We start from the raw sequence: 14,234 nt of genomic DNA, 5'->3' as shown, positions 1-14,234 counted from the left end.
GGGTAGCATCCAAAACAAAATATCCATGTCAACATTTGGTAAGAAATGTATGATTCCGCACTTGAGGTCTTGACCCAGTGATTAAAGGGACTTGTTTTCTTCCTCTGCATCCTGGGTTCAAACCTCACCGTGCACACCTGTCACCCTCGCGGTGCCTTACATGCTTACTGGGTTTGCAGGATGTTAAGTGAGCCGTGAGATTAATCGTGGTGCGCACAAGCTGGCACGGACAGCCACGGATAGCCACGTAAATAAAAAAAAAAATGTATGATTCCATGCTATCAAATTCAATTCTCAAGCACAGGGTGCCTTTCTTCCCAAACAGCTAACACTTCAACTGTTCTTCAAAACTTTTCATTACAATATCATCACTTACGTGTCGTATCTTAATTTCACATGTAGCCTGAGAATATATCAGTAGAAGGCATGGCATAATTTTTCTTTCCCTGTGAGTTCATATGACACTGTAAGTTATCAAATTCTGGAAATATCCACTTTATAAGTTAAAAGAATACTAAGAATCGATGTTTAAACAGAATTACACACTCAACTAGTCCGTGAAGGTTAAATCACACTTGTGTTAAACAAGCAGAGGAGTCAAGCTGCTGCAACACCTTTTCTTTAATTTATTTCAACTCATATAATTTTTTCTTTATTTATTTCCAATCATGCGATGCGACTGATGGCTATCTTTCTTCTTTCAAGAATATTGATTAATCTCAAGGAAGCGATAGGGAAGAAATTCTTTTGTCAAGGAGAACGTCCCAAAAGACACTCAGCAAATATCCAAAGTTTTGTTGAAAAAAAGGGGTGAAAAACTTGAATTTTTCATATCTTGGAGATATAGGCTTCCAAGAAAAGAAAAAGAAGAAGAAAATAAGTCATTTTGTAAAAAGAGATGAGCTGTGGTAGCTTATAAAGATGATGAAATTACATAAAACTAGTTAATTTACTCGTGTTTCGTCGCGAACTGAATAATATTTTTTAAAAATAAATATGCAAACTTTTCAATAAAAATTTAAATTAAAAATTAAAAAGTTTATACATATATTTAATTAAATAAATCAAGAATTATTCATACTACTAATTAAATGCAAAAAAAAAAAATGTTAATACATCTATTAATTTGAATCACCTAGCTAATTTTAATCTAAACTCTTCATTGATGTTCCTAATGGTCAATAATACGATCAACCGGTTTGATCAATTAAATTAGACAATAACCAATTTTGCTATTCTTTATGTCAATCGAAGCATTTAGTAATTCTAAAAGGTCACTTAATTGGTTTGTGTAACACATTATATATCAATTTAGTTTCAATTTTTTTAATTAATTCTTTACCCAATCATTTATTTTATTATACAACATAATTGAACACTAATTTCATGTCAATTTAAATAAAATTTTCAGAATTATTCACATTAATTTGCCCAAAATACCCGTTCAAAGAGAAGTATATTTTTTTTCTTCAATTTTTTTCACAATTCACTCATTGCTCATTCCTAATCCATGCCCAAAAACATAATTCTTAAGAAGGAATACAAATTGTCTTGTCTCAAAGTTTTAATCAATAAAACTTCATTTTAGATAATTTAATATATATACATTTATTTATTTATTTTATTCCATTATACTTTTAGATTTTGTTTACATTATTTTTTTGTTTTTTAGCACAGGTCATTATGATTATTTTTTAATTCTATTAATTTACTATTATTGTCCTTTTATAATCATATGATTTAGTGAAACCAACTAATTGGGTATATTTGGATTTATGATCCAAGTTATGAATTAAAAAAAAAAAAAAACCACTCTAGCAATATGTGAATATCTTTTTTATAATTTTTTTATTCAGCTCATTACATAGTGCAAATCATTTATCTAGTATCCACTTATAATAGTATATTTCCAAATAAGTTGTTGGATATTTGATAAGGTTACATAAGGTGGAATTTGACCTTAATGAGCTTCCAAGTAGATTATCCATTTTACTTCTTTTTGGGTTTTTTACCATTCTAACACATCTTAATAAAAAGTTTTAAAAGAATAATACATGTTAGAAAAATATTAGGAAAATAAAATACATGTTCATAATCACTATTTAAATAACAGTTATTTTAAAATCTATGTCTCATTCAAATTAATTAACATGTACAAAAGTTAATATAAGATTTTATGAATATTCAATAACCAGTAGATGAGATTCAAGATTCAATGGTCAAGAAAGAAAAAGAAGATGAGTTGATATGGGAGTAGAGAGAATGAAATAATAAGTCACTGGAGATATATTGGAGTTCCATTTTTGACACATTCAGTATTATTAGAAAAAAAATCGATAAGATGATTCTAATCATACATTAAAGACTATCAAACGAGATTATAATTTGATTAGGGTTTTATTCGGGGTTGATTTAGGGTTAATTTGCAATCTTATTTGGTAATTTTTCAATATATAGTTAAAAATATTTTTTTCAATATTTTTCTAATGGTACTAAGTATGAAAAAACAGAACTTTGATATGTCAACAGTAATTTATTTTTATTTTATTTTTTATTTATTTTTCTTGAGACATTATTTATCTCATCTTTTTTTTTTTTATTAAATCTTGAGTCTCGTTTTTTAGTCAATGAATTTTTATAAATTTTAGGTTGATTTTTATTTAGATTAATTAATTTGCTTTTGATATTAACTAAATAACCAATATTACGGATATTAAGTGAATCCTCCTTTTTACCACGTGAAGAGACATTATTAGGCTAGTCGATCATCTTCTTCCCTTTCAGGCTTCCACCACTAATTGGCACGCGCTCTCCGCGTGATGTTACACCGGCAAGTTCCCTGAACACCCTCACAATTTCTTATTATTACGAAAATACCATGACAACGTGCGCTGTCTGTTTCTCAAACGTCACAGTAATTCACTTGAGCACCTCTCACTTATGAAACACTCACTAATATTCAGCCACGTGTGATCTTAAAAAGCCCTCTGTGATAGTCAGAACTCTCATTGACGAACACGTGGCTCAACATTCAGACTCCTAGAAGTCTCTCTCTCTACACTTTCAAAAGCTCCCTCCTTTTTAACTTCACTCCCTTTCTCTCTCTAAAAAAACCCCTCTCATAGGTTTTTGATCTCTCAAAGAAGATTCAGCTAAAAGATTTGATGGGTATGTTCTTGTTAAGATTTAATTAATGGTTTCTTTTTATTTATCTTGAATTACTGATTTTTCTGGCATAAGTTTGTGCTGTATCTAAGTTTCTGCTTGGTTGGTGAGTAAAGTTGAGAAATTTGAAAGGAAAGTTTCGATTTTTAGTATGTTTTGTATTTCCAACAGAACGTAAAGTTTCCGTCTTTTATTGCATTTTCTTTCACGTTCTATGCTGTCAAACAATTAACAGTATGACATGCATGAGTTGTTTTTTTTTTTTTAGTTCCAAGTAAGTGGTGAGTATTCCTTGATTGTTGATGGTTTAGTGGTGAAAATTGAAGGGATATTTGTGATTTGTCTAGTGAATCTTAAGCAAGTGTGTTGGTTGAGATTCTTTGATGAATGAGGTTGATGTGTTTGGTGGTTGTTGATTTTCTGGAATTCTTCCTTCTTCGGATTTGTTCTGATATGTTTATGTGTTTGGTTCAGTCCATGCATGTGTCGTGCTTGTGTTAATTTCCCAACTTATGATGTATGAATGAGGCTTGAGGTGTTTTAAGAGAAAGTAAAATTGTTGATTTAACCGAATCAGAGGTCATTGAAGTTATGTCTGTCTTGATCGGAGTTGCAATTTATTCCTTTTATATATTTAGATATTCAGAATTTTCAAGTTTCAGTTTCTCTGTATTGCGAGACTTGTACAAAATGTATTTTGTTTGATGGCATGCATTATTTTTGGTTTTATCATGATTTATTTTGTTGTTTGGTTATATGCATCTTTAGGGGGGCATTGTTTGCTGCAATGATAGAAGTCATGAATTTGCAACCATAAGAATGTTATGGTTCAATTTCTTAGAGCAGTCACTTCATGAAAAAATGCTGAAGGGTGAGACTAAATTTCCTCACTAGGATCTCATTTTTTTCATGGAATAGTAGCTGGGTGATGGCCTTTGATATACTGTGTCTACATATATCGTCAGTACAAGGGAATAGCTCACCCTAGATAATGATTTACTAGGGGGTAAGGATTTGGATGAACCCCAAAATTGAGAGGGCAGCAAAAAGTGCATATGTTGTTGAATTTTTTCCATCTATAGATGCATAATCCAAGGTAAAATTCTGGGGGTGTACTTGTCTTGAAATCTAATGAAGTAAACATGACAATACAAAGCTCAACATTCTTTAAGGTAGTGCAAAAGTGATAGGATTTGAAATTATATCACGCAGAGAGACCTGGCATCAAAACATTTATATTTATGATAATAGAGGAAGCCATTCATTGCTTTTATTAAGAAAGCCTAATTTTAAGTAAAGGTGTCTTATCATGAGTAAACTTTTCTGGATGATTTATATATCTCACAGCAGTGAAGCTAGAAATAAAATGGTTATGCTGTTACAATTAAACTTGGAGGGTACACCAACAAACTGTATGCTCATGTATGCCAAAGTGAGGTGCTACTCTCATACATGTATTGAAGTTTAAGATGAATGTTGATTCCTGGACACTTGTAGGTAATTGGATTGATGATTTAGTTAATTAAGGATTGGAACTGGGTTTGTAATGCTACTAACCACCCTTAGGAGAAGGTTCTATATCATGTGTACTCATTAGCCCAACTATTTAGCAGTATACTAGATATAGAATAGTGAAACAAGCAAAGGACTAATGACTTGCTTATAGTCTTATTGCCCACATACACATGCACACAAATCTGTGGTGCAAAAGCATAACCAGATATGTTCAGTGGCAAGAATGGATGGATGCGTGCACCATCAGAAGACAAATGATGGATAGGGAATCCAAATAATTCGTCTACGTCAGGTTGTTGTGCCATAGAATCATTAACTGTGAGTCGCCAATTTCTGTGCAAGGAGAGAGAACCTGTATGATCAATTATTAATGTGGTATCATATTCCTGTTGGAAGTATGAGGAGACCCAATTTGAATATGAAATTTGTCATTATTAAGATTTACTTATTTCACCGATTATGAGATTGACTCTTAGGGATGTTATTAATCTAATCACTTCTGTTTTTCCTTCATTTGTGTAAAAAATTAGACATTTTGAAATATTTCAAATGGGCTTCAGATTCTGTTGGCGGGCTGTCTGATTGCAGGAATTATGTTTTAGAAGTCTAACCTTTTCTGACATTTTTTGGCTTCTCATCAACATTTCTGAGTTTGTGATTAGTCCTGAGTATGTATTCTTTTTCGTTTTGCCTTTATAGTATTCTGACGAGAGATACCTAGAAAGAGGGGCAAAAGAAACTGTACAAGCAACCATGGACCAATCAGAACAAACTCAACAGCAACAGTCCCAGCAGCAGCAGCAGCAGCAGCAGCAGCAACAAGAAGCAGTAATGGGAGTAGCAGCTAGTGCAGGTCAGGTGGCCTATGCTTCTACTCCCTACCAAACTGCTCCAATGGTGGCTTCTGGGACTCCTTCAATAGCCATTCCCTCCCAAACTCAGCCTCCAGCCACCTTCTCTAATTCACCCCACCAGCTTACCTACCAGCAAGCCCAACATTTCCACCACCAACAGCAGCTTCAGATGTTCTGGACTAACCAAATGCAAGAAATTGAACAAACAACTGACTTCAAGAACCATAGCCTTCCTCTTGCTCGGATTAAGAAGATAATGAAAGCTGATGAAGATGTACGAATGATTTCAGCAGAGGCGCCAGTTATTTTTGCCAAAGCATGTGAAATGTTCATCTTGGAGCTCACTCTGCGCTCTTGGATCCACACAGAAGAGAACAAAAGGAGGACACTACAAAAGAATGATATCGCAGCTGCAATTTCCAGGACTGATGTTTTTGATTTCTTGGTTGATATTATTCCAAGAGATGAGTTGAAAGAGGAGGGTCTTGGGGTCACTAAAACAACTATTCCTATTGTTGGCCCTCCAGCTGATCTTCCATACTATTATGTTCCTCAACATCATGTGGGACCTCCAGGGATGATCATGGGAAATCCAGTTGATCAAGCAGCTACCTATGGAGCCCAGCAGCCACGACCTCCAATGGCATTCATGCCATGGCCACAACCTCAACCACAACAACCTCAACAACGGCAAAGGGACACCTGATCAGAACATCCAGGAAATGTGGCAGGAGTGTAACTGCCGTCTGATTGTCAAGTAGTGTCTTTAATCTGTAGTGAAGGGATTAAGCTCAGCACTGGTCGTCTTTGTGATACCAAACTGAGTTGTTTATGATAATCAATATGTGATCGTTTATATGCTTGCTTGCACACTCGAAAAATCCTGATGATTGTATGGATCTTAGCATCTTTGGTGGTTTATGCTTAAAGAGAAGGATGTTGATAAATGAGTATTAGAAGTAAAGTGACCTTTTATTTGTTGTTTGCCTAAAAGATCGTTAGTTATAAATCGCAAACTTCATGGTAATCCATTATCATAAACCTTTGCTTCGTTTTGGTTGGCAGCTATCGGGAGTTTAGATTTTCAGCGATATAGAAAGAACGTAATTTTGTTTATACACGCACCAAAACCAGGCGTTCCATTCTTCCTTCAATTGGAAGCTTCAATGTGATTCTCGGCTGCGTAGAAGGCAAGAGTGAGTTTACTTCAACCAGTTGCAGTCAGATTGCCACAAAACTGACACTACTTCTACGCAATCAAGTGAGTTTTAGTCCCTTTTCTGCCGAGGATGGTGCTGACTGCTGTGATAGCAAAACCCAGACAACAGAACTTAACTGCTCAAGCACATGACACCTTGCATAACCAGCCTGTTCCATAAATTTGACCAGGCCCAGATAATACAGAATCAGAAGGAAAAAAACCTAGTACGTCATTTTCCTTCAATCAACAATAATCTCTGGCCCTGCTCCTTTTCATATCTCTACAACATCAACTTGACAGGAGGAAAAGGTCATCATTTTCAGCAAAACTTCTCGAGGATTAGTTTTCCTTGAGAAGACTTGTGCGTGGCCACTAAGCAAGTTTACCAGAAAAAACAAATGTAAATTTAGCAGTTACAAACTCTAATCCCATTGGGTTGACAATTAACACTGAACAGTTACAAAACTTTGTGCATCCAAATCCTATTTGCATTCAGTATAAACACTGTATCAAAACGAGGGGACAGAAAAAGGATTGATGAGGTGAAAACAGCTATAAAACAAAACCTTAATTCAATCGATTGGTGTGCCAAGAGAAGACCCTTCTTCATCAATTCAAGAACTTGCACACAAAGCAAACATAAGAACCAGAAGAAAAGGGCAACGAACTATAATCCGATTCATTAACAAGCTACTCAGCAATCTATAACCCGATTATCAATATCACATTTAAAAACTACTGCTATTTTATATATATTCCTTTTTATGAAATTCCAACAATTTTTCCCCTAAACAATCTACACAGGCAAAAACCTAAAAAATAAAATTAACATCAAGCCCGATTGGAGTTCTGATCAACCATAGAAACTAAGAGGTTGGAAACCATTATTCCATCATTCATCTAGTCCCATTGACAAAGAAAAAAGAAAAAAGGGCTCAACAAGGTCATAGCCAAAAGTATCAAAATGAAAACCCATATACGAAAAACACCGTTAATCAAAAACAAAATCCTAATCCATTCCATTAAAAGCACCAATATCACACATATCCGTTCCATGCTTATTTTTCTCTAAAACCCTGCATATACAAATAAAACCAAAAACCCTAATGAAAATGAAATTGTTCAAACAAGTCTAAATATTTTATCTTTTTTGATAAAGAAGCAAACTCCGATTGATTAGTCCTCATCAACACCTTCATAAGCCCAAGCATGTTCTTGACGAAGCGCAGCCTCTTCTTCAGCAGTAAAATCGTTGTCAATCCCAAAGAAGCCTCTCACATATTCAACACTCTTGTTCTCAATCCTATCAGCAACAGCCTGGTTAAGCACATCAAGCAAATCTTTAATCTCCAAATAGTTAGCCACCGGAATCATATCTACCAGATCCCTGTCACTCTTTTCTTTAAGAAACTCCGAATGGTACTTTTTCTTCTGTGCTTCATCTGGGTTTGCTTTAAACTTTATTTGCTCCTTGCAGAACTCAATAACTTGGGACAATGGCTTGGCCGTCACATTAGGGAGTGGCACTGTGTCGGTCGATGACGGTGAGTCTTCAAAGAAAGATTTCACAGTCGCAAATTCCATGGCCACAGCTTCTTCTAATTCAAAGATCTGGTTATCAGAGCTCTTGAGGGTGATTTTCTTGGTGGGTTGGGCTGTTTCAGTGTCTGGTTGGGGTGAAAGCTGGGTGGTCTCGGTCGTCAGGGTGGGACTATCGGTCGAGGAAGACATTGTTGATCGAGGAAGAGAATCAGAAAACACACAACAACAAGGCAGATGAAAAATAACAAAAGCCTAGAAGGTATCTTTCTTCGCGTGCGTTTGTCTGCTAAGGGTAGAGAGCCATTTATAAGGGTTTAAGAGTGTGTAAAGTGACAGAATTGGCCTCATGAACTCCTTCTTGCTGGTGTTGGATTCTTAAGGTAACGGAAATAAAACGTTAAATGCTGGTTTCAGTTGGACACCATCACATTTAATTCCCTTTTTTTTCTCATTAAATTCCCTCTTATTCAAATCTTTTTTTATCTAATTATATTTCAATAAATTTTTATAAGAAAATTAATAATTTAAATTCTACAAAATATGATAATTCTCTGGTATAATCCTTATGTTCTCCTTACTAATCTATTTTTCTCAGCAAAAAAATACTGTTTTTTTAGCATTTTACTGCCTTTAATAAAAACTGAGAGTGATTAGGATAGATATTCAAAAGACTAGATAAAATTAAGGATAGAAAGGCATCTCTCCATTTGAAACTTCTTTATTCTATTAATGCGAGTTTTTTTTGGCAATTTATTTATTTAAATATTTATTTGTTGCAGCAAAAAATTATAAGAATCATAAAAGCACAATTTTTAAAATAATGTTTTCATTATTATGCAGCGAATATATTAAAAAAAAATGCAAAATACATAGGAAGTTTTTGGATTTTTTATGCAATCATGCGTTAAATAAAAAATTTGTAAAAAAAATCCAAAAATAAAAAAATAAAAATAAAACAAAAAAATCATGTTTTCCATCTTTTTTTTTTAAAAAACTAAAAATTAAAAGCAAATGATGTGTCGAACTTGTTTAGAAATATAATTTTTATTTTTTAAAATATTTTTATTTAGAAATATATTAAAATAATATTTTTTTAATTTTTAAAAAAATTATTTTTAAAATCTATACATGTAAAATAATTTAAAAACACTAAAAAAATATTAATTAAAAAAAATTAAAAAAAAAAAATTCAAACACAGGCATACTCTTTGTTTTTGTTTTTGTTTTTAAGAAAGATGGACACTTAACATGTGGAGTGCAGATAAGAAATGGTGGGAATGATGAAGAGTTGGATTTTCGAAACACTAAGCGGAAATGATAATTTTAAATATTTTTCAAGAGTTAAAGAACTTTCTTAAACAATTTAAAATCGTTTAAGGTTTAGCGAAAACTTTCTATGTTATCATATCTTCTTTCAAATTTTGAAACCAACAGCGGCGGTTTATCCCTGTGTTTATTTCTAACCGAAAAATGCATTTTGGCTTTGTGTGCTTTTGGGTTTTCACTCCTGTGTCATCGCGCTTTAAAGTTCATCGGAGTGATTTACTGGGTTTCTCCTCTTCTCTGAATTTGTTTCAATGACAAGCAGATGCTTTTCTCTGCAGCACATGCCCTTGCAAAGGTCTGCCACCCTTCAAACTTGGTGAGAAGGTATGTTGCGGCATTAGTTTCTCCATCTCTCCCTCCCGTCATCTATAATATACGCAGTCAAGTTCATGTCTTCTTGCTGGTATCACTACCTGGGAACTTTCTTATAGGAGATGTTTGAATTATATCTTTTGGGGTCGGGATTTGTAGTTTGGTCTCGGGATGACCTCGAATGGTGGATATTTTCAGGTGAAGGGATCAGACATCCCGAGTTCTTTGTTCTTTTTTTTCTTGGGTGGATGGGGAAGGAGAGATCTTATCGTAGTTTTGTTCGACTTCTGGAAGGAAGAGGCAGAAAAGAGGTTGCTCGTCGATTGGTGCCATATATGTGCCTGTAACGTCGGTTGTATCCTAGCCTGGAAGAATTATGTCTCGCATGATGTGAGGTTTCTGAATCACGAATAGAGTTTTCAGTCGTTCTATCTTTATATAAAGATTCCAGTGCAACTGAGAAGCTCTGAAATTCTTTATTTTATCTGTTATTGGAAGAACAGAATGAGCCTCGATACTGTCTGAGCCTTGCTCTTCATATATCAATAGCCGAGTAAATTCCAGGGGCAAAAGAAAAAGGAACCTTGTTACTGAAACGCAACACAACCACATAGAGGTCCGTTGTTTTAGCATTTGTTCAAGAATAAAAAAACTCAACTCATTCAAGGTCACAAGAACTAACCACAGAGGGAACAGATGATCTTGTTTCGAGCCCTTTCCCCGACTCCATGACTCCATTATAAATCAGAAAACAACAGATGATAATACTTCCCTTTGATTTCATCTCACAAAACGAGACACTAGTGACAGGTCTCAGTTGGTGAACTTTCATGATATACCAAGTAAATCTCCGTAGAAGTAATCTGTGTTTCAGCAGCAATGGTTCATAGTTAATCTACAATTTTCTATCAGGAGACAAGCAACTCAATACCAGCAATGAACAAAGACAATGAATAGATCCATCCTCCCATTACATTCCGAGCTATAAGTACATGGCACAACACATTCAATGCTCGTTCACAACATAAAGGTGTATATTTCTCACAAATTTTCCTTCTTCAGCTCCAAGAGTATAGACCACCTCTTATCAATAGAAGCTGATTTCTGTCCACCTATATCTGAGAATCAAAACAGAAAATTGCTTCAGCAACTCAACCTACAGTCAGCCTGTTACTGTATTGGCAAAAGTTCATCAAGAACACTCACGTATCAATTTGGGTTTGGATTTCTCGCACGATTCTGAGCAAGTATCCTGCAGGATATAAACTTGGTGAGTAGGAGAGGACTTTTAATCAGGATTAGTTGTTTTTTAATCATTTTTCATCTCATAAATCCCTTTGTTTTGAAGCAAGTGTATTGTTCATACTTTGACTGAGGTGGTAAGCCTTAGTGTGTCTTGTATCAACGAGTCAAGATCAGCTTCATATCCAGGCTTCACGTATATAACCTGCACGATCAATTGTGTTAATTACATGTCTGAGAGAGAAGGGACGAGGGGCGTGGGGAGGAGAGAGTCTTAAGAGACTTAATGATGGGTCGTCGCCACCAATGTCAGGCAGATGAACTTCACGATTGGCTCTTGATGGAAGAACCCAAACATTGAAGGTTGTATCAATCTGGCAAGAAAATAAGAAAAAAAAGGTCCACTCGCATTACATTCTATAACCGATTCAATAATGAGTAAGAAACAGCTAAATATTTTACAACTTGAATAGTAAGTAATTCTTGAAGACCAATTCAATATTAACGAATTACTACAACATAGTTCTTTAAAATGACAGACCTTTCTACAGTATGGGGAAAAGCAGTTGCTGCATTTTCTTGTGAAAGATGTGATGATCCTTCCATCCACTGAGAAACCAAAACCGGCATGCTGGTTAAAAATAGAAGGAAAACTATTAGATGCAATCTACATTGTCCTTGTCTCTTTTTTCTTTTCTTTTTTTGTTTTTGCTGATGGAGACTTAAATTGCATCATACAACCAATTGAGGTGTTTCTGTCATTTTGATATACTTTCTTGCTGCCAAATGATCCTAAACTTGTTATGACTTGCATTTCAACTTCAGGTCAGCATGCATGGTTAAGAGAAAATGAAAGGGAATGGATTTGATGGAATGACCTTTTGAACGGAGAGATTAACAGAAACCACAGCATCTTTTTGTTCATCTTCGATCAAGTCTTCTAACTTGAGGTCTTGAAGAGACAGTAGGTAGTCAGAAGTCCATTTCCCTTGCCATCTCCCATCTGCGGTTGATATTGTAACCAAACGGCGGGGAGCCCTGGAATTTTTCTTGCTTATCTGCCATTTGGCTCAACAACAAAATCATTAAGTCATTTTCATTGCTGAACCAGTGACAATAACAAAACGGATTCATACAGTTTGCAAGTCCCGTGGTATATGGGGTTCAAGTACAAGTTTTGTGATTTTTATCCAAGAATCGAAGAGGAAAATATAAATAAATAAATAAACTAGAGTCCAATTACTACAAGCATGCATGTCAATTGATTAATCCCCAGATAAAGATAAGAAAGACAAGGGATAAGGCGATAGTAAGCATGAAACAAGTTATTTTCAGAAGAAGATTGACTATAATTAAAGTGATGCAAGGGGGTAGTCTTTCACGGTACCGGCGGGAAGTCATTTCTTTTTGAAGCTGCTATGATTTTGGATCTCTGAAACGTCAACCTTTGTGATCTTCTTGTATTCGATGGATAGATGGTTGTAAATTCTTTGAAGCTTTGAGCAGATACCAAATGGCGAGCTTCTGACATCCTCACTCTCCCTCCCTGTCTCCACCTCTTAATACACTAGCACATTTGTGTTGGGAGTATAGAGTATATGATATAACCACAACAACCTTATCTGCGTAATTGGTTGGCAATTAGACAGCAAAGAAGGATGTTTGTGATGGGTCCACGGTGCTTTTTCTTCTTGGCTGAGTGGATATTCCTCGTAAAAAATTCTAGTGTGAATTTTTGCTAGATCTGTTGTTATTCTTTTTCATCAACGCCTGATGCTAATCCAGTCTAGAATTAGCTCCATTGGTCTAATGGGCGGTTTTGATAATGATAATGGATTCACCGAGGCCAATTCTGGTCATTAAGTTTGATTTTTTCGTCTTCATTTTCTGATTCAATCTTTGCTGTGATGAAACATGAAAGCAGTAACACTACAATTGTCTACGGAACGTTGGGGGTGGATGGAACCGATACCGGTGCCCGGGTCAAGGGCAACGGCCTGGAGACCAAGAAAAGCAGGTCAAGGATAAACGGCAATTCTGATAATGGTTTACACGAAACATGGAAATAGCAAATAAACCTGTAATGCTGCAATGGTAACCAGCTTGTAGCTAGAAAAATTAAGAACTAAAATGGCCAACAGACAAGCAATTACTGGCGGCCGCCGGTTCCAACGGATTCTAATTCCAGTTTTTCAGCTCACAGAGGAGTAACACACAAGGGAAAATACCAGAGAGGATAACCGAACAAAAGGTCTGATAATGGTATGGATTTACATGCTGTTTCCTGCATATCCCACCTAAGAACAATGATCAGCATGCTACATCCCAGAAGGAAAATATAAATAATGAAGCCAATTGACAGCCTCCTTGTAATTGTAATGAACCTCAATAAATGCTGCAGATGAGAAAACAAAAAACAGCAGGTTCAGGCACTGCCATTCGAGATTCAGCACATGAGTTGAAAGCACTACTTGTGAGATGGATGAATCACCTCGGAGATTTTAAGTAACAGAAATGTACTAGGTTGCAGAGATCATCCCATCCATACAAATTAATTGCTTTTCTGTCTCCGTAGAAGAAAAGTATCAGAAAACACCAACTCACCGCCAGCTACTTGGCTAGTTAGAGGAAAGCATGACAGCAAAATAGAAACAAATTATTGAAGGATAAGCCCTTGACAAGAGAAAGCAAGTTGGGTGCTTAGTATAATCTGCATGCACCCACTGATCCCTACTGCCCAGGCATAATCACTCACCTACAAAACAAAGCCTAGTTCTAGTAAATCACCCTTCACCACTACATTTTCCAAGAAATTAACTTGGAGCAAAAATAACTAAAAATTAGCAGAAAAAATTGAGTTTATAAAATATGAGTTCTTGACAATGAGAAGGACTGATCAAGAGTGAAATAAGACCATGAAGCACTTATTTTCCAGAGAAATAACTCCACATGCAGAAGGAAGCTGTAGTTGGTGATGTAAGCAGATGGCTTGTCCTGCCTAAGCAAAAGAAAATGGCCTACTTCACATTTTCCCTTAAAGAAACACTTGCCATGACGCCAATCTGTATTAGATACCA

At 35.3% G+C, this 14,234-nt stretch overlaps 3 protein-coding genes across 4 annotated transcripts; 1 reads left to right on the top strand and 2 right to left on the bottom strand.

The window, feature by feature from the left end:
- The first annotated feature begins 3,011 nt into the window (after positions 1-3,011).
- On the top strand, positions 3,012-6,514 carry LOC118057061 (nuclear transcription factor Y subunit C-2). The gene is made up of 2 exons (XM_035069517.2): positions 3,012-3,168; positions 5,380-6,514. Exon 2 carries the CDS (start codon positions 5,434-5,436, stop codon positions 6,238-6,240), a length of 807 nt encoding a protein of 268 aa, XP_034925408.1. The 5' UTR covers positions 3,012-3,168; positions 5,380-5,433; the 3' UTR covers positions 6,241-6,514.
- A 1,212-nt stretch (positions 6,515-7,726) lies between these two features.
- On the bottom strand, positions 7,727-8,639 carry LOC118057062 (SKP1-like protein 14). The gene has a single exon (XM_035069518.2). The coding sequence runs from the start codon at positions 8,464-8,466 to the stop codon at positions 7,912-7,914; it is 555 nt and encodes a 184-aa protein (XP_034925409.1). The 5' UTR covers positions 8,467-8,639; the 3' UTR covers positions 7,727-7,911.
- A 2,213-nt stretch (positions 8,640-10,852) lies between these two features.
- Positions 10,853-14,064, bottom strand: LOC118057060 (large ribosomal RNA subunit accumulation protein YCED homolog 2, chloroplastic). 2 transcript variants are annotated; one of them, XM_073408977.1, is made up of 8 exons: positions 13,649-14,064; positions 12,545-13,552; positions 12,036-12,215; positions 11,699-11,788; positions 11,445-11,531; positions 11,282-11,362; positions 11,122-11,167; positions 10,853-11,033 (listed from the first exon to the last, which is right to left on the bottom strand). In XM_073408977.1, the coding sequence occupies exons 2-8, from the start codon at positions 12,686-12,688 to the stop codon at positions 10,957-10,959; spliced, it is 705 nt and encodes a 234-aa protein (XP_073265078.1). In that variant the 5' UTR covers positions 12,689-13,552; positions 13,649-14,064; the 3' UTR covers positions 10,853-10,956. The 2 variants fall into 2 exon arrangements, with proteins under 2 accessions (XP_073265078.1, XP_034925407.1); XM_035069516.2 differs by lacking the exon at positions 13,649-14,064 and having other exon boundaries at positions 12,545-13,627.
- Positions 14,065-14,234: the final 170 nt, after the last annotated feature.

The sequence above is a fragment of the Populus alba genome, chromosome 5 (genome assembly GCF_005239225.2).
Source record: "Populus alba chromosome 5, ASM523922v2, whole genome shotgun sequence".
NCBI lineage: Eukaryota > Viridiplantae > Streptophyta > Magnoliopsida > Malpighiales > Salicaceae > Populus > Populus alba.
The sequence above is the reverse complement of the archived record's forward strand: the minus strand, read 5'-3'. Positions and strand labels throughout refer to the sequence as shown.